The sequence below is a fragment of the Podarcis raffonei genome, chromosome 8 (assembly GCF_027172205.1).
Source record: "Podarcis raffonei isolate rPodRaf1 chromosome 8, rPodRaf1.pri, whole genome shotgun sequence".
Lineage (NCBI taxonomy): Eukaryota > Metazoa > Chordata > Lepidosauria > Squamata > Lacertidae > Podarcis > Podarcis raffonei.
This window is the reverse complement of record NC_070609.1, coordinates 5,390,448-5,416,385: the sequence shown is the minus strand read 5'-3', so window position 1 is coordinate 5,416,385 and position 25,938 is coordinate 5,390,448. Positions and strand designations below refer to the sequence as shown.

At 46.3% G+C, this 25,938-nt stretch overlaps 2 protein-coding genes across 7 annotated transcripts in view; one reads left to right on the top strand and one right to left on the bottom strand.

Annotated features, from left to right (window-relative positions):
* BICRA (BRD4 interacting chromatin remodeling complex associated protein) overlaps positions 1–5,159 on the top strand; it is a 103,906-nt gene extending 98,747 nt beyond the window's left edge. For all 6 annotated transcript variants that reach the window (XM_053397711.1, XM_053397710.1, XM_053397712.1 and 3 more), the window contains one exon: positions 98–5,159. In XM_053397711.1, the coding sequence (XP_053253686.1) occupies positions 98–1,314 (1,217 nt within the window). In that variant the 3' untranslated portion in view covers positions 1,315–5,159. The remainder of the gene's footprint in view (positions 1–97) is intronic.
* Positions 5,160–10,973: 5,814 nt separating this feature from the next.
* The window catches only part of CAPN12 (calpain 12), a 36,789-nt gene continuing 21,824 nt past the window's right edge, over positions 10,974–25,938 (bottom strand). Inside the window, exons 12-21 of the mRNA XM_053399157.1 lie at positions 25,639–25,910; positions 24,728–24,770; positions 23,166–23,234; positions 21,133–21,193; positions 19,219–19,283; positions 18,650–18,718; positions 17,263–17,341; positions 15,381–15,497; positions 14,763–14,821; positions 10,974–11,876 (exon numbers count right to left, since the gene is read on the bottom strand). Of these exons, the coding sequence (XP_053255132.1) occupies positions 11,850–11,876; positions 14,763–14,821; positions 15,381–15,497; positions 17,263–17,341; positions 18,650–18,718; positions 19,219–19,283; positions 21,133–21,193; positions 23,166–23,234; positions 24,728–24,770; positions 25,639–25,910 (861 nt within the window). The 3' untranslated portion in view covers positions 10,974–11,849. The remainder of the gene's footprint in view (positions 11,877–14,762; positions 14,822–15,380; positions 15,498–17,262; positions 17,342–18,649; positions 18,719–19,218; positions 19,284–21,132; positions 21,194–23,165; positions 23,235–24,727; positions 24,771–25,638; positions 25,911–25,938) is intronic.

Below are 25,938 nucleotides of genomic sequence, written 5' to 3'. Positions count from 1 at the left end.
CTCTAGGTTATAGTTTGCTGTTGTTAAGTCAGTGGTGGCGTGAGAAGACCTCAGTCTGTTTTTGTCTGAAATAGTGACACATGTTGTTCTCTTGCAGATGAGTATGTTTCCTCATCTTCGCGGTCGCAGAGTTTTGCTTCTTCTCTGGCTCAGGGTGCTCTGTCCAGCAGTGCCGCTCTGGCTTCTGAGAACCTGAAGGCACCTCCGGTGCAGATGGCAACCCAGATCAACCCAACAAAACTGGTCATCAAGCACAGCGGAGGCTCTCCCTCGGTCACGTGGGCCAAGGCCTCTCCCTCATTAGATGGTGACGAGGATGCCTTGCCCTCCAGGAGTAAGCCGCCCATCAAAACCTATGAAGCCCGGAGCCGGATTGGACTGAAACTGAAGATCAAACAGGAGGCGGGCCTTAGCAAAGTGGTTCACAACACTGCCTTGGACCCGGTTCACCAGACACCGCCGCCCATGTGCACAGTGATCAAAACAGCTGACCAGCACTCGTCGGCTTCAGCCGTTGCCACCACCACTGCCGTCTCAACGGCGGGGCAAATGAATGGGACCGTTGATCATATCACAGCAGCTCCAGTGGAGAAAAAGCCCCTTGTGACTTACTGCAGGCTTCCCCTCCGTAAGACCTACCGGGAGAATGTGGACGCTTTTGTAGCGGATAAAGCCTCTGACACCTGCCTGAAAGAGAGCAGCCCAAAAGTCGATATGGTGCCAAGCACCCTCATCATCAAGCAGGACGGGGGCTCCAGGAGCGTCATCACTTCCCGCAAAACCCACGAGAGCCCCTCCATGGCTGGGGCAGAGAAGGGCCGGTCAGAGGAGGGTACCAAGCATACCTTTTTCAACCGGAGCGATGCCCGGTCCCTCGTGATGCAAGAGAGCCCCACCCCTCCTAAGACCGACGATTCAACCAGTGGCCTTATGAAGGAATTGGCGGAGGTTGAGGATGAGTTTTATCACCGGATGATAAAAATCGAGCCACCTGACCACGGTTCTGCCTCTGAACTCACATGGGACGTGCCCCTGCCCCCAGCCAAACGCAGAAAGTCAGAGTCTTTCGATGTGGACAATGCCAGCTTCTCCAGCGACAGCCCCCCAGATGACTCGCTCAACGAGCACCTACAGAGCGCCATTGATAGCATCCTGAACTTGCAGCAACCTCAAGCTGGGGGCCAGAACACCCGAGCACCCTCCTCGTCATACAACTCCTCCTCCTCCCCTTTCTCTTCCCCTGTCCACCGCACAGACGCTTACCTTGCCCCCAATCACAATGGCGGCCTTGGAGCAAGGACGTTGAACAGATAACAGAAATCTATACCAAGCAGAGACTGTACAAAGAGAGCCAAGGACTGGAGCTGCTACAGCTTCTGCTGGCTGGGAAACCAAGGTTGGAAGCCAAGGTGCCACTTCCCAGAGACCTGATAGAATAGGGCTGATACCAGAAGGGAAGAGCGGGGATCTGGGGTGGGGCGGGCAGTGAGAATGTCCTACAGAGGCTTCATCCATCCAAGTGTTTATATGATGGGTTTTGGTTGTTGTAAAGCTGCGGCTGGATTTACAATATACTTGTCTCATCACATGCACCATTTTTAAAGAAGAAGTTCAGCAAATGCGAGGCAGGCGGGTGGGGGTTGGATTGGGGGCCCATAGGTGGTAGTGTTGGCTGTGTAATATTTAGATTCTGTAACAAATTGCTAATTTGAATCTCTGATGATAATTGGGTTTTATTCCCCGCCCCAAACTCCACACCTATATTTTGGACATTTTCACAAATCCCAAGCCAGAAGCCAGCGGGGAGGCCAAAGGAATGGGGTAGGGCAGGGGGACAGCTCCAGAGGAGTTGCCACAAGGGGCAATTTATGTAATTGATTTTGTGGGGTTTCTTAAGTTATTTTAAGTATAAACTGTCTGCTTTTTCTTTCCTTTTTTAACGTAAAAAAATAGAATCTGAACAAAATGCAAAAAAAAGAAGAAGAAAGGAGAAAAGATACAAACACTAATGGTTTAAACAAAGAAGTGTGGGTTGAGTTTACAAATAAGCCCTTTTTAAAGAGGAAGCCAGTCCCTCCCCAGATATCCATGGGTCTGGTTAACGCAGTCAGGATGAGTGAAACTAGGAAAGTTCTGGCAAGAGGGTGTACATTTCTCTCTAACGTCTTCCCTCCCCCCCCCCTTTTTTAAAATAAACCAACCTGTCAACCTTTTGTCAAAAGAAATCTATTCAAGATGCCAGAGGTGTACAGTTGGTTGGGCATTCCCAAGAGAGGGGACTTGGAACCCCAGCCAGGCACGGGCAGGAAGCCAAGCAAGTTTTCTCTTTGACTTCTTTCCTCCTTTGCAGCAGCTGCCAGGTTTTCCTCTCTGGTTGCATCCTGTGGCTTCAGTTTCCCACCTTGGTTTCTTCCATTTTTAAAACTACAGCATTGCACCTCTCATCTATCCTTCTGCTTCCTGCATGTGGACAAAAGTCATGTGATAGGATGAGAATCCTTTAGTGAAACTGTCAGTGTCTTCCTCTTGCTAGCTGGGGGATAAGATAGCAGTGTCTGGGGGGCTTGTTAACATAGCTCTGCTCCCTTCTCTCTCTTGGCTGTTGCATTTGTTACGACTTTTGACTTGAGATCTCCCATTTTATTTTCCTATCAGTGATTCTCATTTTGTCTACTCTTGATATCTACACCCCCAAAACAAAAATAATTATGTGTGCAGGATTTATGCAAGTGTTTTACAAGCAAGTCACATGCTGGTAGGGCAACCTTGCTTTCAGATTCTTAGATTACCTCTGGCTTTATTCACAGAAAAACAAAGAGCTAAGCATTCCCCACATTACAGCACTGAGTTGTGTGGGAACAGAACAGCTAAGGTAGGACACGATCCTTGGTTAGCCGCAGCTTGGCAAAGCTTAGACTTGATCGCATGAGAGATTGGTATGTAGAGAGTGGCGTACAAATGAAGCAGTATGAGATCTGCCGTCCCAAGTCTTCCATTCAAGACTCTCTCCTTTTCCTTGACAGGTGGCAGTCAAGTATTCTTTAAAACTGTTAGTATTCTTTAAAACTTGCACTGGACCTGAAAATACTGGATTTCTTGTCATTGAGTCCTCTGCATGATGGAATCTGCAGCTGCAACCTTCACGCACGATCACTTTGGGCTCCTTCTTCTTCCACAACTAGTTTCCTTGTCCCTGCAGGACATTTTGCCACTTTGCTTAGGTGCCATCTCAGGCCTTTGGAAGTGCCATCTCTCTCGTTTCTCTCCTCTGTGGTGTATTAATGTTCTTTAGTGCCACATACTCTATAGGGACGAATGCTCTTCCACCTGAAAGTGTTCCTGAATTGGTGTTTGTTTAGGAGGTGTCTCTTAGCCTGCTTCAGAGAGTGAACCAGGGAAGTCTTCACTTCCTCCACTGCTGGATTGTGTGAGGAGAAGACTTCAAAACAGGCTTGGAGGTGGGTTGTCAGCAGACAGTCTTCTGTTTGGGGAATTTTGAGTTAGCACAGAACCATTTGGCAGACAAGTTGGAAAGGTAGCAGCCTTGGCTTTTTAAAGAGCAAGGGTGATTGTTAATCAAGTATTTTTGTGACTTAGTGTAGAAGCTTGTTGTAAACATGGTTAGGACTTGGCCTGAGTGGAAAACAGGGCATTGATGAGTAGAAATTGGTTCTATATTAGAGGTGGTGCCGACTCCAGAAAGCTGGACCACTTCTCCCTTATTTGCAATCACATAACTTTATCCTTGCTGTGGCTTAAACTGTGAAATAATTCTGCATCTCCTTGTTGATGAGTTTTTCATAACTTGAAGGTTTATATACTCTCCCACTAAGGAAAGGTGATGAAAACTTACTACATTTTTCCTATTTTGAATCTCTCCTTGATCCCAGTACAGCAACATGAGCCGGTACCTAAAGATCAAAAAATTGTATTGTTTTGCATATGGACCTCAAGAGTAAATGTCAGCTAGAGTTGCTGCCCTTTAGGTTTTCAGATGGAACTGTCAGGGTACTCCATGGCACATTGCAGATCACTCTGGTGTAATGATTCTTCCAAAAGCCTGTTACAACACAGTGTTGCAGTGGAGCTCCAGAAGGGCGGTGCTTGGTTTAATTCTCAAAGTCTTCAACCTTATGGGGGTTTCCCCCATTTAATTCACACTCTTCCAGACTAATCCTCAAATGACAGACTGGATGCAAAAACAAATGCAGACCATATTTTCCTGCTTACAGGTGCCAAAACTCCCCTCTGGTTATGTCTGTGTCCTCCTCACCACCACGCGTTAGAGACAGGTTTCTTCTGCCTTGAGCCTTCTGTATTATATCCAAGAGAGCATAAAAGCGAGAATGTGGTGTGTGCACTTTTGCTCAGCCCACTGTGTGCAAACACAACGCATGTGAAGATATGTTATCCTAGAGTTCATAGCCTGCAGAGCCATACTATATCATTAGTATGTGCATGTAGAAATCATCATGGTTTTGCAAATAGGATAATTTTCTACATAACTGAAGGAGTGACAGAGCACCCAAAAAAAAAAAAATCACTATCCGGATTCAGCGCCTGCTTCATTGTATGAATGCCCTACTGACTAAGGGAGTATAGCTGGTGAAGAAAGAAAGGGGTAAAATTGTTTGTGTTTCTTCCGTAGTTCATGGCCCCCATTTCCTAATGTTTTGTACTCTTCGCAGTCTTGAAAGTTTACTTTCCTCACTCTCATCCTGTCAGGGAGAAGGACTCTCCATTGTTGTTTCAGAGTTGAGTCGGAAACGCAACATATACTGTTGTGCTTTTAGCTCACCAGACTGTTAAGGGCGTGTTTGGATTCCTACTGAGTACAATTCAGTCGTGAGAATCCAGTGCATACCGTAATTTTGCTGTTTGTGCCCCTTTTGGCTACCGTAGGTCTGTCTTCTTCCCAGACTAGTTATGCTACCTAAAATCAAAGCAGACACGCATACCTTAGCTTACAGCTTGCGAAGCAATGGGTGTGCTGCCAAAGAATTCTGCTTTCTTTATTCTCAAGCAGGGCCTGTACGCTCATTATTTTCAGAGTTGCCTATTAGCAAACAGCCAGCTTTATCAAACTACCAAAATTGGATTTCTTCCTCTGTGCCACTGCATCCCACATTCCCTGCTTGTAGAAGGAAATAAAAGAAATATCTTTCTTGAAATCAAGTTTCAGATTCAATGCAGGCTGGCTGTCCCACAGAATAAACCAAGAGCCAGAAATAAGGCCCAGCAAGTCTGACCAGGAGATAAGCTGTTTGTCCTTTTGTAATAGTGCCAAGTGATCTCCATTCAGCCATTGGCTATAAATCTTTAATTTTCCCTCTTCTCCCCTCAGACTTCTTTATTTCTTTCCAAGAGGAAAAAAAAGCTATAATTCTGGTTTCCAGGAGTCGGGAATTTGCTGCAGCTGCCTTCTGAATTCCTTCACGCGCTCCTTTTCTACATTCCCCCATCTCCAAGCGGTCCTGAGACAAAGTCTCTTTGATAGTTTCCTCCCCTGGTGTCCACGATCACCACCACCCTGTCCCTGACCAAACTCTGATGATAAAATGTCATGAAAAGTATTGAAAGGGTTTAAAAAGCAATTCTTGGGGGGGGGGAAGGCTGCAGAAACCAAAACTGTATGGACGCAGCAACTTTTCTAGTTTTCTAGTTACAGGAAAATAAACATTTCTTTTGAGAATTTTAGCTGCCATTCTGTTGTGTTGGAAATGCCGCTTTAAAAAATGTGAGACTCCCCCCAAACAGCTAAAAGTATATTCTTAAATCGGGGCCTTCAGGAGGATTTGGAACTCAGAACAGTGAAAACATCCTGGCTAGCTGTGTCTTTTGGGTACCGGAAAACTGATGTTCTCAACTCTTTTCTTTTGCTGACTTCTCTCCCCCCCCCCCCCCGCAAAAACCAAACACAGTTAAGTGAGGCCTTAACATTATCAGTGTGCTTCTTTGATTTATTCATTCTAAAAACGAGTGTATGTGTGAGAAAGAGAGTTTGTCAGTGCTTGCAGAAAGAACCTGGGCAATTTAGAGAAGTCAGTACATCTGAGATAACTTCTTTCCTAAGTAAAGATAAGGGAGTAATTAGGATCTTGTCAGCAGCTGAATGGTCCAGCTCCCATGCAAGCTTTCTTAAATGTATTCCCGTATTTTCCGTCTATAAGTCGCCCCCATGTATAAGACGACCCCTATTTTTGGGGACTCCGATTTAAGAAAACGGGAGGAGATGGCCCCCGTATATAAGACGCCCCCAGATTTTGGACATTATTTTATAGGGGGAAAACTAGTCTTATACACGGGAAAATACGGCAGTTTGTTGGTGTTTCTGAGCAGTTTTGCCCCATCTCTCACTCCTTTCATTGTCTGTGCACTTGTGTGACTTGCTCTACTATTTCTTTTGCCTTTGCCTCATTCTCCCTTGGCTACTTGCTCCCATGAAGCTACTTGAGCATACAAATAATTTTATGTTTACCTGTTCAGTTGCAAAGCATGCTTGGCAGCGATCTGTCAAAATCTGTTATAGGATGTGTGGGTAGAGATCTGGCTAGTATCTCTAGTATAAACTCTGTGGATAAAGAGACTGAATTCAGGCCTTTAAAATATAAATATATATATATTATTTTCATTATTATCTTGCCTTACCATCACTCACACTTTTTGACCGAGGGCAGAGAACATGTAAACCCATCTGTAGATTTCTGTGTTGCATTTCTTCCTCCAGGCCTCTCTGTGCACACAGTACCGAATGTACCTGCAGACATTTTTTTCTTTCCTCTGGCTGGTTTTCCTTGTTAGCTGCATTTCACCACCCCACTGCCCCCCCCCAAAAAAAAAACAATAAGAGAGGGGAATACCAATAGTCCTTCTACCCTAAAATGTTGTTACAGGGGAAAGGCAGAAAATACTAGAGAATGTCACTATTGGTCCAAGCCTATTCCTTAGCATCAGTTCCTCTTCCTTTAAACTTTACTGTGTCTTGCGAAGTAGAGAAAAAAGTTTGTGTCTTAAAAATGCAGTTTACTGGAGAAGTTTTTGGGGATATAATTGAACCAAAAAGGGGGTTTGTAGGTCTAAATTTCTCTCTCTTTTTTGTCTTTGACAAAGTGTGTTTCAAAACTCACCCCATCTTACCAATGGTGCAAATTGCTTAAGAAAACAGAATACCAGAGCCCACTTCCAAGTGTTGTGTGTTCCACTACACACAAATGAATAGTGCCTCGTGCAGGAACTATTGTGTCCACACCAGAGTTTCCACAAGGGATTTCTGGATCAGATTTTCTTTTAAGAGGATGCAGTTGCACTCAGAAAATACCCTGCACAGCCCCCATTCATATCAGTGGGGGATATGAGACTGTCCCAGTGGATTCTGTCTACAAAAACCGCAACAGAAGAAAGGCACTGTTCCTGTCTTATGCTTTGTAAAGGTAAAGGGACACCTGACCATTAGGTCCAGTTGTGACCGACTCTGGGGTTGCGGCGCTCATCTCGCTTCATGTGGCCAGCATGACTAAGCCGCTTCTGGCAAACCAGGGCAGTGCACGGAAATGCCGTTTACCTTCCTGCCGGAGCAGTACCTATTTATCTACTTGCACTTTGACGTGCTTTCAAACTGCTAGGTAGGCAGGAGCTGGGACCAAGCAACAGGAGCTCACTCCATCGCGGGGATTCGAACCGCCGACCTTCTGATCGGCAAGTCCTAGGCTCTGTGGTTTAACCCACAGCGCCACCCGCGTCCCTGCAATCTCATTTCATTGCTCTCTTATTTAATTTTGGTTCTGCGTAAGGTGGCATTTTAAAACTTACTTCTTGCAAGGAGAGAAAGCCTTTGGGGATATTCCAAAACACGTGCCCACCCTCCTGCTCCACCCACCCCCCACTTAAAAGGGGTGCTCCATCGCAAAACATTAGCTACAGCCTTTTTAAGAGGAGGCCAGGAGCAACCAGGACATGTTCGCGCTTTGCCACCCTGATCCAGAGCCCTGTACACATACTCTGATGCACACGCAGCAGTCCTGCACACACGGGCTTTCCCAGCCAGAGTGCCACGGAACACTCACTAACTTGCCTCCACTGGCGTAAAAAACAACGGAGTTTCTTCAGCTGCAAGAAGCTGCTGATTTGGGGGCAAACAGGTTCCTCCTTCATCGTGGAGAGGTGCTGGAGGAGTATCCCAAGCAGAAACGAAAACCAGGTTTGATTTTGAAACACTACTTGCTGAAGCTTACAGTGCTCCCCACCTCTAACCCGCTTGTTACCATAATGTGGGGAGGGGGGGAAACATATATGGTTAGGAAGCAATAAGGGATGTTCCGACTCCCAGGCTGGTGGGGTTTTTCTTCTTTTTTATATATAAATATATATATAAAAATGTATATGAAATTGTTTGGCTTTTTGTTTAGTGTCCTTTTTTTCCTTCTTCTAAAAAGTGTGGATTTGGGATTGTTAGCTCATTTGTTCACCGCCTCTTCTCACTACAAAATAGTTAAGCAGGGAACTTCTTCCCTTCAGATTAGAGGTTGATAATACACACCGGCACCCTCATTATTATGGGAAAGTATATTTTATGACATCTTTTCCAGTATTTTTTTAAGCCAAGAGACCGTGCGTTCTTGTTTCATAGCTGCAAAAGCGGAAGGGAAGTCCCTCATCTCTTTCTGCGTGTTTAGATTTTCATGGAGGTATTTTTGGTTTTTAAGAGAGGGGTATTGGAGAAGAAGAAGGAGAGATACAAATCGCTACTCTTAAGAACCATCCAACTGCCCACTTCAAATCATTGCCAATTTAGGACTTAAATGGGCTTGAGAGGGTAATTCTGAAAGGTCATTTTCAAAATTGATGTAATTTCATTTAGGCCCATCCAAATCCTTCAGCGTTTTCGATCCAAGAAATAACAGGAAGGCTTTCCAAATACGAGGAAGCAAAAAGTAATACCCCATTCATTTTTAGTATTAAAAAAAATAAATAACCAGTTTTTCTTTCCTCCCCCCTGCTGGTACCAGTTTGAACTTCATCACAGTTCAAAAACGAAATATAGTACTATAAAATAATTTTGTACTGTATTTATTGTGTATAACAATTTTTTAAAAGAATTATGTACATTTAGTACTTCTGTGTAAATTAAATTGCTCTTCTTTTTAAAAATGGTATAGGAATTGCTTTGGTTTTTCTTGAAAGACAGAGGGGGGGAAAACAGACTGATGGGCTTTTTGGTTTTGTCTCCTGCTTGAGAATTACAAAAAGGGTCCAGAACCAGCCAGTGTTTCATGAGAAAGTGTGAGATGAGAACCTCAGTTGGTCATGCTTGAGATAATGGGGGACACAAGCACATGTGCTGGGATGGGAGGGGCAACAGCAAGGCAGAGCAAAGTCTTCAATCAAGTGGAATACAGTATATTGTAGAAATTATTGCATCCAATAGTGAAAAGCTACAACTGAAATCCTAATATGGACTCAAGTCATGACAGAATCGCAACGGACAGCTGTTTTTCTAAGATGCTGCATTTATTTGGGTTGCAGAATTCAAACTTTTCTGCTGTGGAATCTGAGAAGCTTAATTAATATGGAAATATCTGTTGTGATTGCCCTGGCTCTAGGTAAAGGTAAAGGAACCCTTGGCCATTAGGTCTAGTTGTGGCTGACTTTGGGGTTGCGGCGCTCATCTCACTTTATTGGCCAAAGGAGCCGGTGTACAGCTTCCGGGTCATGTGGCCAGCATGACTAAGCCACTTCTGGCAAACCAGAGCAGCGCACAGAAACGCTGTTTAACTTCCCGCCGTAGCGGTACCTATTTATCTACTTGCACCTTGACATGATTTCAAACTGCTAAGTTGGCAGGAGCAGGGACCGAGCAATGGGAACTCACCCCGCCGTAGGGATTCGAACCGCCGACCTTCTGATCGGCAAGTCCTAGGCTCTGTGGTTTAACCCACAGCGCCACCCGCGTCCCGATGATGGAATAGGACATCTCTGTTTTCATGGGAGAAATGTTGGAGGGTATGAACCTGCTTTTCCTCACCTCCTCCTCAGGCATGTAGATGTGTCCATCACCAGAGGCATTCTGAAGTTTCTCAGTTTGAAAAGAGCACAAAGTCTGTCATGCTGAGAGGCCGCTCAAATTTACAACCCCATTAGATTTTCAGGTCCCTGTATTGATTAGTCAGTGTGATGCAGCAGACAGCACTGTAGGGGGTGGATCAAGGAGACTTTGGTTCAAATGTGTGCACAGTAATAGATCTCCCGCTGCAGGACACTGGGCAAGGTCTGCCCAGCCATGGCTCCATGGAAGAAGTGATGGATACACTCATGAGCAATGGCAACGATAATAATAACATGATAGAAGTTACGGTCTCTTACAGAAAGCGTTTCCCAGGTCAGTCATGGAGGACACAAAGCATTTGAAGCCCAGCTGATGCCAGACTTCTCTGCATTTTCCCACAAGGGCCTCAATTGTTTGCTTGCTTTAAGTAGAATCCTGAGTAAAAAGAAATACAGCGATATCAGCAGTACTTAAAAAAAAATACCAGTATCACATTTTGGAGCTGAGCAAAGCTGACTTGCTCAGATCTGTACAAATTCTGCAAAGCAAGCAAATACTTTTGTTTATTAGCATAGTTCATTCTGCTTCAGCTAGTCATCGAAGGGGGGCAAAACATCCCCTTTCTTTGAACATCCAGCAAGCATTATTATTATTTTTTAAGTAGCAGCAAATGTTCTCGGGGAGCTGAGTTCTTCCACCAAATTCTACATTCTGTATTTTTGCAGGAGTTTGAAGGACATATAGCCCTCATTTTGGGGGCACTTCTATCTGGTGGGTGTAACAATCAAATTTCAATCCATAACCCGCAGCCCATGTGTGAAAGCTGTTTTGGCCATGGGATTTTGGAATTTCCTGCCAATTGGCCATTGAAGCTGTGCCGCTCTGGGCTCTGCCTCTTCCTGATAATGTGACATCGTGTGTGTGACGTTACTCTAACCCAGGCGTCATCAAACTCTGCCCTCCAGATGTTTTGAGACTACAATTCCCATCATCTCTGACCACTGGTCCTGCTAGCTAGGGATCACAGGAGTTGTAGGGCAAAAACATCTGGAGGGCAGAGTTTGAGGAAGCCTGCTCTAACCCTTGCCAAGCAAATGTTGCTAACTCTGTGGAGTTTCCTGCATATTTTTGGACTTCCTTTGACTGACGTGGATATATATATAGTGAGCAGAAAAATGTTCCTAATTTCCACTTAACTGAAAGTTAAACTTAACTTTAAACTTTTTAAACTTTAAACTACTTTAAATTTTAAACTTAAAGTTATATACAGCTTTCCAGGCAGATCAGAAAAAAGCAGCTTATATAAAGTTATTCCAGCAATGAGCATCAGTAAACACGTTACAATAAAACAGGTAAATCTCTGAACTTCATCACAAATCAAAACCAAAATATGGTAATATAAAATAATTTTGTACCTTACTGTGTTGTTATAAGAATGTACATTTCATAGAATTGTAGAGTTGGAAGGGACCACGAAGGTCATCTACTCCAACCCCCTGCAATGCAGGAATCTTTAGCACAACATGGCGCTCAAACCCACAACCCTGGGATTAACTGCCTCATGCTCATTTGATACTTATATGCAAATTAAAATGGTATTCTTTTCAGCTCTAAGCAAAGTGGAGACCAAAAGTTTCATTTTAATTACATCCATTATAGAATTAAAATGGCTAAGTATTTCACAGCAGTGCTTGATTTATTCTGATTGCGGAACTTGAAACGTTCAGTGAATGTTGATGTATCTTTGGGTGCCTCTGGGCATAATGAATTGCGATCGTCCACGGATGGAGAGTGGGAGATGGCTGAATCAGGTGGACATGACAAGATCCATCCACTGAAAAGGCAGAAAGGAAATCAGGTGAGCTTTAATTCCCCACTTGGTTTGGGCTACAATATAGTAGACAGTTGCAGGTGTTATGAGGAGGATAGAGGGCTTGGACGAGCCACAGGGCTAATTTAAAAACTGGGTAGCATCGTTAGCGGCATGAAAAGCTCATGTGAACACTACTCTCTCGCTCCACGTTGCTCTGGGCTCTTCTTGTTACTTGACCTGCTTGGGAGAGATTATCTTCATAGATAAGAGAGAGGAAAACATTTATTCCTACACAGCCTGTACTCATTTTGAGCTGTCATTGGCCATGATACTCTGTGGCACGGATAGGGAACCTGTAGCCCCACAGATGCTTTTGGACTACAAATCTGTCAGGCTCCATGGACTCAGCTTCCTCCCCCTCTTTGGCAATATATATAAGCAGAACAAAGCGAAAGGAGTCTCTTACCATTTATAGTTTTTAATGGTCACAGCGAGAGAACAAAGAGTCCATTCCTCAGAATGAAGGTGCTCCCAATTAAGGGTTTCACCCACGTCCCCTCTAGTCATCCACGTCACTTCCGTGTCTTGCAACCTGATCTCACAACCACTGTGCTTTCTGTGCTGCCACCTTATCTGCTCTCCTTGACCTTGGGCTGATCAGATGGATGCTTTCCAGCGATATTGAGTCTGTTAACTCCCCCCCACCCCCAGTTCTTCTTCTCCTAGCTGTTCACCACCCAGTTCTTCCCAGCTTCTGCCTTCTGAACTATGTCCCTCTGCAAACCACCGTTCCAAATCTATACTGTCCTCCTGCTCCTGGGAAGATTCAGAATCCCACCATTCCTCCTCAGAGTAGCCCTCCTCAGCACAGTCCCTGACAAAATCTCATCACCCCTGACCAGTGGCTATGATGGGAGTTAGAGTTCAACAACATCTGGAGAGCCAAATCCTGCCTTAAAAACTCCTAACATACTGGACTGGCGGGTTTAGTGACAGGAGATGCTTCCCCTAACCATAATCCTCCACTTCAAAATACTGCAACCTGTTAGTGGCTTGAGCAGTTTACCATCATTTTCTACCCTCTGTTTTCAGCCCTTGAACCCCTGCACCACATTAGCTCGATTAGACTTTGTTTTCTTCTTCTGCAACTCTAGAGGGGCTGGGAGCTGGGGGCACTGTTATACACTGGTTCCGCTCCTTCCTCCTGGGCCATGTTCAGAAGGTGGGGGGGTGAGTGTTCAGACCCCTGGGCCCTCACTTGTGGGGTGCCTCAGGGTTCTGTCCTCTCCCCCATGCTTTTCAACATTTACATGCAGCCGCTGGGAGAGATCATCAGGGGGTTTGGGCTGGGTGTTCATCAATATGCGGATGATACCCAGCTCTACCTCACTTTCAAATCTGAACCAGTGAAGGCGGTGAAGGTCCTGTGTGAGTGTCTGGAAGCGGTTGGAGGATGGATGGCAGCTGACAGATTGAGGTTGAATCCTGACAAGACAAAAGTACTGTTTTGGGGGGACAGGAGGCGGGCAGGTGTGAAGGACTCCCTGGTCCTGAATGGGGTAACTGTTCCCCTGAAGGACCAGGTGCACATCCTGGGAGTCATTTTGGATTCACAGCTGTCCATGGAGGTGCAGGTCAATTCTGTGTCCAGGGCAGCTGTCCACCAGCTCCATATGGTACGCAGGATGAGACCCTCCCTGCCCGCAGAGTGCCTCGCCAGAGTGGTGCATGCTCTGATTATCTCTCGCTTGGATTACTGCAATGCGCTATATGTGTGGCTACCTTTGAAGGCTACCTGTACCCAGAAACTACAACTAATCCAGAATGCAGCTGCTAGACTAGTGACTGGGAGCGACCGCCGAGACCACATAAGTGGTCTTGAAAGACCTTCATTGGCTCCCAGTAAATTTCTGAGCACAATTCAAATTGTTGGTGCTGACCTTTAAAGCCCTAAACGGCCTCGGTCCAGTATATCTGAAGCAGCGTCTCCACCCCCATTGTTCAGCCCGGACACTGAGATCCAGCGCCGAGGGCCTTCTGGCGGTTCCCTCATTGCGAGAAGTGAGGCTACAGGGAACCAGACAGAGGGCCTTCTCGGTAGTGGCGCCCGCCCTGTGGAACGCCCTCCCATCAGATGTCAAAGAGATAAATAATTACCTGACATTCAGAAGACATCTTAAGGCAGCCCTGTTCAGGGAAGTTTTTAATATGTAATGTTGTACTGTTTTTAACACTGATTGGGAGCCGCCCAGAGTGGCTGGGGAAACTCAGCCAGATGGGCGGGGTATAAATAATAAATTATTATTATTATTATTATACCCAGACACTGAGGTCCAGCGCCGAGGGCCTTCTGGAGGTTCCCTCACTGCGAGAAGCCAAGTTACAGGGAAGCAGGCAGAGGGCCTTCTCGGTAGTGGCACCCGCCCTGTGGACGCCCTCCCACCAGATGTCAAAGAGAACAACATCTACCAGACTTTTAGAAGACATCTGAAGGCATCCCTGTTTAGGGAAGCTGTTAATGTTTGATGGACTACTGTATTTTAATATTTTGTTGGAAGCCCCCCAGAGTGGCTGGGGAAACCCAGCCAGATGGGCGGGGTATAAATAATGAATTGTTGTTGTTGCTGTTGTTGAGGGCAGCTTCTCCCTTCTGAACATGCTGGTGCCTCCCTCGCCCTGTTGTGGCTGCATTTCTATCGACACTTGAGTTTGCTACTACAGGAATTGATGGCGATGATCTCAAATTCACCACCTTCCCAGTGCGGAAAAAGGCACACACACAACCGCTCTCCCACCCCCCACCCCAAAAAGCATAGTGGAGTTTAATAATCTCTGCTGGGGGAGATGTGGGGGTGATGTCTGCAGGGTGAACGTGAGACGGTCTAGAGACAACTGCCTTTTCCTCACCTTTTGCTCTGTCATGCAAATCTGTCCCTTGTCATCATCATCCCAGCTTTTGCATTGCCCTGGTGAAAAGAAACAAAAACATAGTCATGCCAAGATTAGAGATGTGTGGATGTATTTCTCAGTTTCCAAGCCATCTCAGTTTCATGTGCGTTCATACACAAGTGCGTTGTTTGCCATTTCTGCATTAATCAACACTGCTTAAAAGTTTGTATTTAAATATCAGCAGTGTATCACAAAATACATATTAAATATTTCCCAGAGGGGTATCCATGTTCGTCTATTATAATAAAAAACACACATTAAAAAGTATCGTGTCCCCTTAAAGACTAGCACTTTCAGTATGGCATAAGTTTTTACAGACTACAGCTCACTTCATCATATGTTTGAAGTTATTGTTGTTACATTTTTAAACTGCCTTTTTACTCAGATGAATGTGTCCCAACCTGAATAGACAATTATACATCAAAAACACATTTTGAATAGTTGCTGAACCAGAAACTTCTCTGCATTAATTTCAGTTTCAGCAAAGTATTTATCCCCCTTAGCTTCTTGGAGGAAGGGAATGATGCAAGCATGACTGAACAATAACAATAATAAAACGAGGAAGCTGTCTCTTACGGAAAACACTTTCCAGGTGCACCATGAGAGACACAAAACTGTCAAAGTCCATCTGAAGCCAGGAGTTGCCATATCTTCCTGCGAGGGCCTCTCTTGTCTTTGTGTTTAAGTGGAACCCTGAGCAAAATTCCACAAATGAGGAGAAAAATATGGAAAGTAAGCAAATTAGCATTTGGGGGTGGGAGTGGGGCTTTGTGTCATTTATTACACTTCCAATAAGAAGCCAGTGGGTCTCCAGATATTGTTGGCCTCCAGTAACAACTCCCATCAGCTCCATCTAAAAAAGCCAATGCAATTCTGGGCTGCATCAATAGGAGTATAGCATCTAGATCAAGGGAAGTAATAGTGCCGCTGTATTCTGCTCTGGTCAGACCTCACCTGGAGTACTGTGTCCAGTTCTGGGCACCACAGTTCAAGAAGGACACTGACAAACTGGAACGTGTCCAGAGGAGGGCAACCCAAATGGTCAAAGGCCTGGAAACGATGCCTTATGAGGAACGGCTAAGGGAGCTGGGCATGTTTAGCCTGGAGAAGAGGAGGTTAAGGGGTGATATGATAGCCATGTTCAAATATATAAAAGGATGTCACATAGAGGAGGGAGAAAGGTTGTTTTCTGCTGCTCCAGAGAAGCGGACACGGAGCAATGGTTCCAAACTACAAGAAAGAAGATTCCACCTAAACATTAGGAAGAACTTCCTGACAGTAAGAGCTGTTCGACAGTGGAATTTGCTGCCAAGGAGTGTGGTGGAGTCTCCTTCTTTGGAGGTCTTTAAGCAGAGGCTTGACAACCATATGTCAGGAGTGCTCTGATGGTGTTTCCTGCTTGGCAGGGGGTTGGACTCGATGGCCCTTGTGGTCTCTTCCAACTCTATGATTCTATGATTCTATGATCTAGCAGGGATGATGGGAGTTGAAGTCCAGCAACATCTGAAGAGCCCACCTCTGGGCTACCCCCCAAAATCTTATTCAGCTACCCCATGCCTCTTGAAATCCTGCAGGAATTGCCCACAAGCAAATCATCTGTTTCTGCAGCCATGGGGACTAGAAACCCATGGTTTGTTTGTGAATGACAGCAAAGGTTCTCTGGAAATTGAATTGCAAGCAAATGCCACCATTCTGTAAGGGCATGGAATCTCAAACTGCATGTAACCCTCGTTTTGTAAGGTTAAAGGTAAAGGTAAAGGGACCCCTGTCCATTAGGTCCAGTCGTGGCCAACTCTGGGGTTGCGGCGCTCATCTCGCTTTATTGGCCGAGGGAGCTGGCGTACAGCTTCCGGGTCATGTGGCCAGCAGGACTAAGCCGCTTCTGGCAAACCAGAGCAGCACACGGAAACGCCGTTACCTTCCTGCCAGAGCGGTACCTATTTATCTACTTGCACTTTGACGTGCTTTCAAACTGCAGGAGCAGGGACCGAGCAACGGGAGCTCACCCCGTCGCGGGGATTCGAACCGCCGACCTTCTGATCAGCAAGTCCTAGGCTCTGTGGTTTAACCCACAGCGCCACCCGCCTCCCTCTTTGTAAGGTTACTCCCATCCAGATTATACTTCACAGGAGGATCATAAACAGAATCTCACTCTGTCCATTCCTTGCAGCCCATCTGAATTTCGCACTTTTGAACCACAAAGTTCCATTCTAGTTAGGGATTTAGAAGTGTGGGTGAGTGGATCCAACAAGCCGGTTTCTTAGTACTCACGACTACCTCTCCATAGTGGGTGGGTGAGGGGAGGGAGAGATTTGGAATTGCCTTGAAGTGGAGATTCTTTTTTAACACCAAATGACTTTTAAAGGATCCCTGTGAATTCCACAAAGAGGATTTTCACAAATCCAGCTTCACAATAAAGAACAATATCCCCTGTGCATTATTTCCTACTCGTTTTCACCTGCAGTGTCCAGTGCCAGCTGCATTTCATGGGTGTTCATGGTGCCAGACCTGTCCATGTCATAACCAATGAATATACTCTGTGGAGTGGAATCGGGAGAGGTAATAATAATAATTTATTATTTGTACCCTGCCCATCTGGCTGGGTTTCCCCACCCACTTTGGGCGACTTCCAACAAAGATTAAAAATACATTAAAATGTCACACAATAAAAACTTCCCTAAACAAGGCTGCCTTCAGATGTCTTCTAAATGTCAGGTAGTTGTTTATCTCTTTGACATCTGATGGGAGGGCGTTCCACAGGGTGGGCACCACTACCGAGAAGGCCCTCTGCCTGGTTCCCTGTAACCTCACTTCTCGCAGTGAGGGAACCACCAGAAAGCCCTCGGCACTTTATAGCATCTTGCTATCTAATACTGAGCTCAAGAGAGTCAGGCCTCCTCTGTACTATACATTGAAAGCAGTACCACATCACTATAAACAGCCATAAAGGTAAAGGGACCCCTGACCATTAGGTCCAGTCATGACCGACTCTGGGATTGCGGTGCTCATCTCGTTTTATTGGCCGAGGGAGCCGGCGTACAGCTTCCGGGTCATGTGGCCAGAATGACTAAGCCGCTTCTGGCAAAACAGAGCAGCACACGGAAACGTTGTTTACCTTCCTGCCAGAGCAGTACCTATTTATCTACAGTGGTACCTCGGGTTAAGAACTTAATTCATTCTGGAGGTCCGTTCTTAACCTGAAACTGTTCTTAACCTGAAGCACCACTTTAGCTAATGGGGCCTCCCGCTGCTGCTGCTGCTGTGCCGCCGCCGCGCAATTTCTGTTCTCATCCTGAAGCAAAGTTCTTAACCCGAGGCACTATTTCTGGGTTAGCGGAGTCTGTAACCTGAAGCATATGTAACCCGAGGTACCACTGTACTTGCACTTTGTGCTTTCGAACTGCTAGGTTGGCAGGAGCAGGGACTGAGCAACGGGAGCTCACCCCGTCGTGGGGATTCGAACCACCGACCTTCTGATCGGCAAGTCCTAGGCTCTGTGGTTTAACCCACAGTGCCACCCACATCCCATAAACAGCCATAGCTCCTCCCAAAGTATCCCGGGAACTGTAGTTTAATAAGGGTGCTGGGAACGGTTAGGAGATCCCCTTCTTCCCCTCACAGAGCTGCAATTCCCAGAGTGGTTTAACAATCGATCCCTCTTCCCAGGGGCAGTTTAGACTGGCCAGGACTGATAAAAATACAAGAAGACCGATTCCTGATTGTCCGCTCAACAGATCAACATCTTCTGCCTGCATTGACACTAGAACCCGTCAGCCCTGACAGAGGGGGCCTCAGAGGTCCTCGGAGGTGGACTTTTGTCCAAGTGATCTGGTCCCTACCCTCACCTCCCATTCCGTTATCTTAGTCCAGAACTGCTTAACCCCGCTCAGTGTCAGCTTGCCTGTCTTGCTGCCCTGTTACAGAGTTAAGGAAAAGCAAATGGGATATTGCAGGGGTGGGGGACCTCCAGCCCTCGAGATTCTCCCTGCACCATGCATGAAAAACCACGTTGCTTTGGATGCGGCTAGTGCATCTTTAGGCCAGTGTTTCCCAACCTTGGGCCTCCAGCTGTTTTTGAACTACAACTCCCATCATCCCTGACTAGCAAGACCAGTGGCAAGGGATGATGGGAATTGTAGTCCAAAAACAGCTGGAGGCCCAAGGTTGGGAAACACTGCTTTAGGCAGAGCATAGAGGCCTCCGGCTTTTGCACGGCTGGAATGTAGCCTGACCCATCGGAGACACACATATCCTCCCCGTTTGGGATGCTCGAGCCATCCCTACACGGAAGAGAGAATGGGAATTTGGGGTTCTCTTTCATTCAATGGACCACTATTTTCTTGTGCTAGGGGTTGGATCCAGACTCCCTTCCCCCTTGATACCTGGCCCCATCTACTTCCCTAGAGAAGGATACACTGAAATGCTGGGTGATTTTTTCACACTGCTCCATGGAAAAGCCATCAGTTTTCAGCGGATACCCTGGAAAAGAAAATGGTGAGAGGATGGACACATAATTACTGCAGATGATGATGATGATAATGATGATGATGATGATGATGATGATGATTTATACCTTCCCATCTGGCTGGGTTTCCCCAGCCACTCTGGGTGGCTCCCAACAGAATATTAAAAACATGATAAAATATCAAACATTAACAACAGGGCTGCCTTCAGGTGTCTTCTAAAAGTCTGTTGGTTGTTTATCTCTTTGACATCTGATAGGAGGGTGTTCCACAGGGCGGGCACCACCACCGAGAAGGCCCTCTGCCTTGTTCCCTGTAGCTTCACTTCTCGCAGTGAGGGAACTGCCAGAAAGCCCTTGGAGCTGGACCTCAGTGTTGGTGCAGGAACAAGGGCAGAGGAATGGATTCACAACATTAGGTGCTCCCAGATAGGAACAATTTAGTAAAGGTAAAGGGACCCCTGACCATTAGGCCCAGTCATGACCGACTCTCAGGTTGCGGCGCTCATCTCGCTTTATTGGCCGAGGGAGCCGGCGTACAGCTTCCGGGTCATGTGGCCAGCATGACTAAGCCGCTTCTGGCAAACCAGAGCAGTGCAGGGAAACGCCGTTTACCTTCCCACCGGAGCGGTACCTATTTATTTACTTGCACTTTGACGTGCTTTCGAACTGCTAGGTTGGCAGGAGCAGGGACCGAGCAACGGGAGCTCACCCCGTCGCAGGGTTTTGAACCGCCGACCTTCTGATTGGCAAGTCCTAGGCTCTGTGGTTTAACCCACAGCGCCACCCGCGTCCCCCTGGGGACAATTTAGCAGCACCCAATTACTACCAATCTGCTTTAAGGTGGAAGTGGAATAGCAACTCTGCTCCCTGACTTTGGAGCCCCTGCAGCCACGTGGACAGTCCTCCTTTCCCCAGTGGGATTCTGGGAGTGGGCATGATTTGCACTGCTAAGAAAGGGTTAAATGCTCCGTCCCTCCTCATTGTACTCTTGCTCTTGACTGCCACTCCATTAAGGCAACACTATTTGGATTGTTGTTGCTTAGTCGTTTAGTCGTGTCCGCCTCTTCGTGACCCCCTGGACCAGAGCACGCCAGGCACTCCTGTCTTCCACTGCCTCCCTCAGTTTGGTCAGCTTCGAGAACACTGTCCAACCACCTCGTCCTCTGTCGTCCCCTTCTCCTTGTGCCCTCCATCTTTCCCAGCATCAGGGTCTTTTCCAGGGAGTCTTCTCTTCTCATGAGGTGGCCAAAGTCTTGGAGCCTCAGCTTCAGGTTCTGTCCTTCCAGTGAGCACTCAGGGCTGATTTCCTTAAGAATGGATACGTTTGATCTTCTTGCAGTCCGTGGGACTCTCAAGAGTCTCCTCCAGCACCATAATTCAAAAGCATCGATTTTGAATTTGATTTGGATAGGGAATTTGATTTGGACTATTTGGATAGGGAGGGGGTTAAAGTAATTCCTGGAGAGGAGAGGGGCAAAAGGCTAAAGCAGAACCAGGAAAATGGCTGAGCAGGCCAAGAAATGTTACCACCTTTTCCAGTGCCACTTTCCCATCACTTTCCTTACTGCTAAAAATGTTTGTTTGGGAAGTTGCACAAAAGTGGCAAATCCACTTCAGTTGCCAAACCCAAATTTGCTTGCATGCAGCTGAATCCCATTCACAGAAAAGTGGACAGTCTGGAACAGTGTTGTAGCATGGGTTGCCAGCACCCGGAGCCACCCGGAAGCGTAGGTGGGAGGGAGGGAAATAAGTTTCAAGTTCTTTCCAGATTTTAAATTCTAGGAAAGAGAAGATGGGAATGAACTAGAAGAAAGGGGTGGAAGAATGTAGCCGATGGGGGAGGCAACCGTGTTGGATACTCACAAGTGGTCTTCATGATCTGATTCAGAATGCCCCGGAGTTCAGTGGCGCCCATTTGCTGGTCCTGAATCAGCCAAATAAAAATCCAAGAAAAGTCACATAATGTAATGGGCCCCACCTTCTTCTCCATGCCAGTCAGGCTCAGGGCTAATGCTCTGTGAAAAGCAGGAGCTGGGAACCTCTGGCCCTCCAGATATTGGAGAACTCCAGCTCCTGTCAACTTCAGCTAACATGGCCAGTGATCAGGAATGATGGAATCTGCCAATTTTGGTTCTCTAAGCTTCTCACTTTTCTAATCTTAAATCAAACCCCACCCCATTTCTATAGCAATTTGAGGGGTTTCCTTTAATGTTGCTGATGCTGATGATAATTTATTATTTATACCCCACCCATCTGGCTGGATTTCCCCAGCCACTCTGGGCAGCTTCCAACAGAACACTAAAATACAATAACCTATTAAACATTAAAAGCTTCCCTGAACAGGGCTGCCTTCTGATGTCTTCTAAAAGTTTGGTAGTTATTTTTCTCTTTGACATCTGGTGGGAGGGCGTTCCACAGGGCGGGCGCCACTACCGAGAAGGCCCTCTGCCTGGTTCCCTGTAGCTTGGCTTCTCGCAATGAGGGAACCGCCAGAAGGCCCTTAGTGTCCAGGCAGAATGATGGAGGTGGAGACGCTCCTTCAGGTGTACTGGACCGAGGCTGTTTAGGGCTTTAAAGGTCAGCACCAACACTTTGAATTGTGCTCGGAAACGTACTTTAAATCCTCATGAAAATTTGTCAGCATTTCAGTGTAAATTTATCCTAATCAATACATTGCTGTATGCAGTTTTTGACTAACATGCACATTTTTGCAAACCATCAACCAGGGTCCCGCTCTTGTCTGCCATGTTTCCTTCTGCCACTGCCCTGTAATATTGCATTCAGCACTGTTTCCTTCCCACTGCAGTTCATTCTCTGCCCAAAACGACATTGTTCATCCTACTTTCTGCTGTGGCAAAATTACGTAGCTTATGCAATTAATTACCGTATTTTTCGCTCTATAGGACGCACCCGACCATAGGACGCACCTTGTTTTAGAGGGGGAGAACAAGAAGAAAAAAATCTCCCCCTCTCTGCTCAGCGTGCCTTCAGCGAAGCAGCAGGAGAAACAGAGCCCCTTCCATTTCTCCTGCAGCTTCGCTGAAGGAGTGCTGCGCAGAGGGGGAGATTTTTTTCTTCTTGTTCTCCCCCTCTAAAACAAGGTGCGTTCAAGGTGCATTCACCCAAAGCCTCCGGAGAGCAGTGGGAGTTCCCTTGGAAGCCTGGAGAGCGAGAGGGGTCGGTGCACACTGACCCCTCTCGCTCTCTAGGCTTCAGTGAAGGCAACCCAAAGCCTCTGGAGCGCAGCGGGAACTCCCACTGCGCTCCGGAGGCTTTGGGTGAATGCACCTTGAACACACCTTGTTTTAGAGGGGGAGAACAAGAAGAAAAAAATCTCCCCCTCGCTCCCTCTGCGCTTCAGAGGCTTCGCTTTGCTTTCGCTGAAGCCAAGGAGCCTGCATTCGCTCCATAGGACGCACACACATTTCCGCTTAATTTTTGGAGGGGGAAAAGTGCATCCTATAGAGCGAAAAATATGGTACATAAATTATGTCGTTATTACACTATTCTGCTCGTTCACAACACAATGCAAACAGACTATGTGTGTGCTCAGTTAGGTATCATTTGAAGATTGAAATCTACAACATCAGTGAATACTGATTTATTTACTGGTTTGAGTTCCCTTCTAAACACGGGGCAGATGTGTGTGAAACAGCGATTTCTGCTTCGATTTCTGCATTCACTGGAATTCTCTGACATCCCTTGTTGTAGTCTCTCTGCTTTCTCGGTGATTCTAAAAAGGGACCCTTCACTGATGGTGAGTAGTTTGCAATATTTAAATTTATTTTTAAAATTTTAATATTTAAATTTATGTAAATAAGCCGAACAATCAACCAATTGCAAAACAACACAAGCAGGTAAGGGCTGTGCTGACCAATGTTCTTACACTCCCTTACCTGGCCTGCCCACTCCAGGAAAGTTTTCTCAAGCATCTGGTCGAGTTCAATCCTGGGTGATATCATTATCTGGAAAGCAAGAAGAGAGAGATGTACATTCTTTGAGGGGCAAGCTTGCTGTTGGATCCACAGTCATCGATTTCAGGACAAATATACACACATTAAAAGCAAATCAAGCCAGGGGAGCAACGAGTTTCCCCTGTTTCTAGGATAAGTTGGCTGTGCAGGTTACTGAGTGACCGGCTCTCAGAACAACACATTAACAGTTTTTTAAAAGTCTGGGGGAAGGCGAACCGAACTGATTGACTCAGGGCACAAATGGGCAGTGGCATAGCGTGGGTTGCCAGCCTCCGGGGCTGTGAGGAGGGAGTGGGATGGAGGGAAATGGACAGAGTACGCATGCACATTCAACTGCCTAATGAAGGGGTGCCCAAACTTTTTTCAAAGAAGGCCAGATTTGAGGAAGTGAACATGCATGAGGGCCGACCAAGCTTGTTGAGATTGTTGAGCTCAAAGTTGTTGAGCTTTTCTTAGGATTGAAGTTTAATCCAGGCGGGCCGCATTAAAAGGTAAAGGGACCCCTGACCCTTAGGTCCAGTCGTCACCGACTCTGGAGTTGCGGCGCTCATCTTGCTCTACAGGCCAAGGGAGCCGGCGTTTGTCTGCAAACAGCTTCCAGGTCATGTGGTCAGCATGACTAAGCCGCTTCTGGCAAACCAGAGCAGCACACGGAAACGCCGTTTACCTTCCCGCCAGAGCGGTACCTATTTATCTACTTGCACTTTGATGTGCTTTTGAACTGCTAGGTTGGCAGGAGCAGGGACCAAGCAATGGGAGCTCACCCCGTCGTGAAGATTCGAACCGCCAGTCTTCTGATTGGCAAGTCCTAGGCTCTGTGGTTTAACCCACAGCGACACCCGCATTAAGCCCCCGGGAACGATTTTGGACATGCCTGGCCTAACAGCATTTGCTTCACGCAGAAGATCACAGTCACAGAGATAAGAAAAGAAGAGTCGTTCTGTTGTCTGGAGAGGTTTGCATGGAAAAGCCGCTTTTAACGGAGCCCAGCGACTGAAGCGCACAACCGTACTGAGGCAGCACCAGGCGCTGAAATTTTGTGCCCCTAACCATTTTGCGCTGCTCAACTGCCTTCTGGTTTGCAATACAGTAGTACCTCGGGTTAAGTACTTAATTCGTTCCAGAGGTCCGTTCTTAACCTGAAACTGTTCTTAACCTGAAGCACCACTTTAGCTAATGGGGCCTCCTGCTGCCGCCGCACCGCCGAAGCACGATTTCTATTCTCATCCTGAAGCAAAGTTCTTAACCTTAACCACTATTTCTGGGTTAGCAGAGTCTGTAACCTGAAGCGTATGTAACCTGAAGTGTATGTAACCTGAGGTACCACTGTATTCTATCAGGCACTGCAGCTGTGTCTGCGGTTTGAGAGCTAGAATCTGGCCTCATGTTTTAAGAAAGCTGAAATTCTGAGGATGCCGAACCCAGGCCAACAAACAAATGCAGCCGATCTTCCTAAAGCACTGCCATAGAGAATAAGCTGTTACCTGTAGTGCTTTATCATCTGCGCTGACTTCTTCGCCAATTTCCCTAGAAGGCAACATAACATCATCTAGGAGTGCCTAAATGTGCAGGTACGGGCATCATCCCCAATCCTCCACTTCTTGTATTTCTCCTTTCACATCCCAAATAATCAAAATCCTACCATTTATTAATTAGTAGGGTTTAAGGGTCGTCGTTCCCTCTTGTAAACAAAAATATGCCCTTTTCCCTTATGGGGTATCCAAGAGCCCATATAGAGTCCTTACATAGGTTCCCTATTGGTAGGAGAGAATAACCTAAGACCACCCCTCAGATACATCACACCTACATCACAGAAAAGGCGGTCTAAAACAGAAATTTGAATATTGTTTTTCTCCTGTTGTTGTTTATCTCCTGTCTGGCAGGTTACTTGATTGGATTTCCTGGGGAGCCTGGCCATTCTTTTGTAGTGATAAATACTTAGTTCCTGGGCCAGGTCACAGGCTCACACCCTATTCATATCTTAAATGTGTCCTTAAGACAGGATTTGTGAGGAAAGAGACAATGGGGAGTTTTCCCACTTTGACCTTGCAGAGAAAACATTTGCTCAGTTTAGGAATCAAAATGGTTCCAGGCTGGCATTCCTGTGCTGATCTATGTATGTGCTTGGTTGGTACATTACAATATATCTAAGACCTTAAAATTCCTATCACAACCCCCCAAAAAAATCTACAACAATAGATTTTGGTCAAAGTGGAAATGTGGATGAACCCTAAGTTAGTCATGTCTAGGAATGCTGATGGGTCTACTCTAGCACTGAATACCACCCACAGTTACCGATTGAGGCTGACTTTTAAACATAAAAATTAAGTTCTTAAAAAAACAGACAGGAGATACAAGCCTTGAGGCTTAGACCCTCTGGGGCATCAGAACTCACCGGAACTGATGTTTCTTCTCCGTGAAGACGCGGATGGTGAATTCAGCCTCAGCCAGAGGGTTTTGAAGGCTGGTGACGATCAGGTAATCTCCGGGGGGCAACCGGATATATTCGGTGATGTCTCTTAAATACCCGTAGGCAGTCGGCCAAACTTGTTTGAGTTTGGGGAGCAGCTGTTTTCTTTGAGCTGTGCTCTTCAGCTGTAGATACTGGAGGAAGAAAGTCGACAAGGCTTTTCTCCCCGGGAGGAGGAGCAGTTTCCTTGGCCTTTTCTAGAGTGTACTGACACTGTTTTTGAAC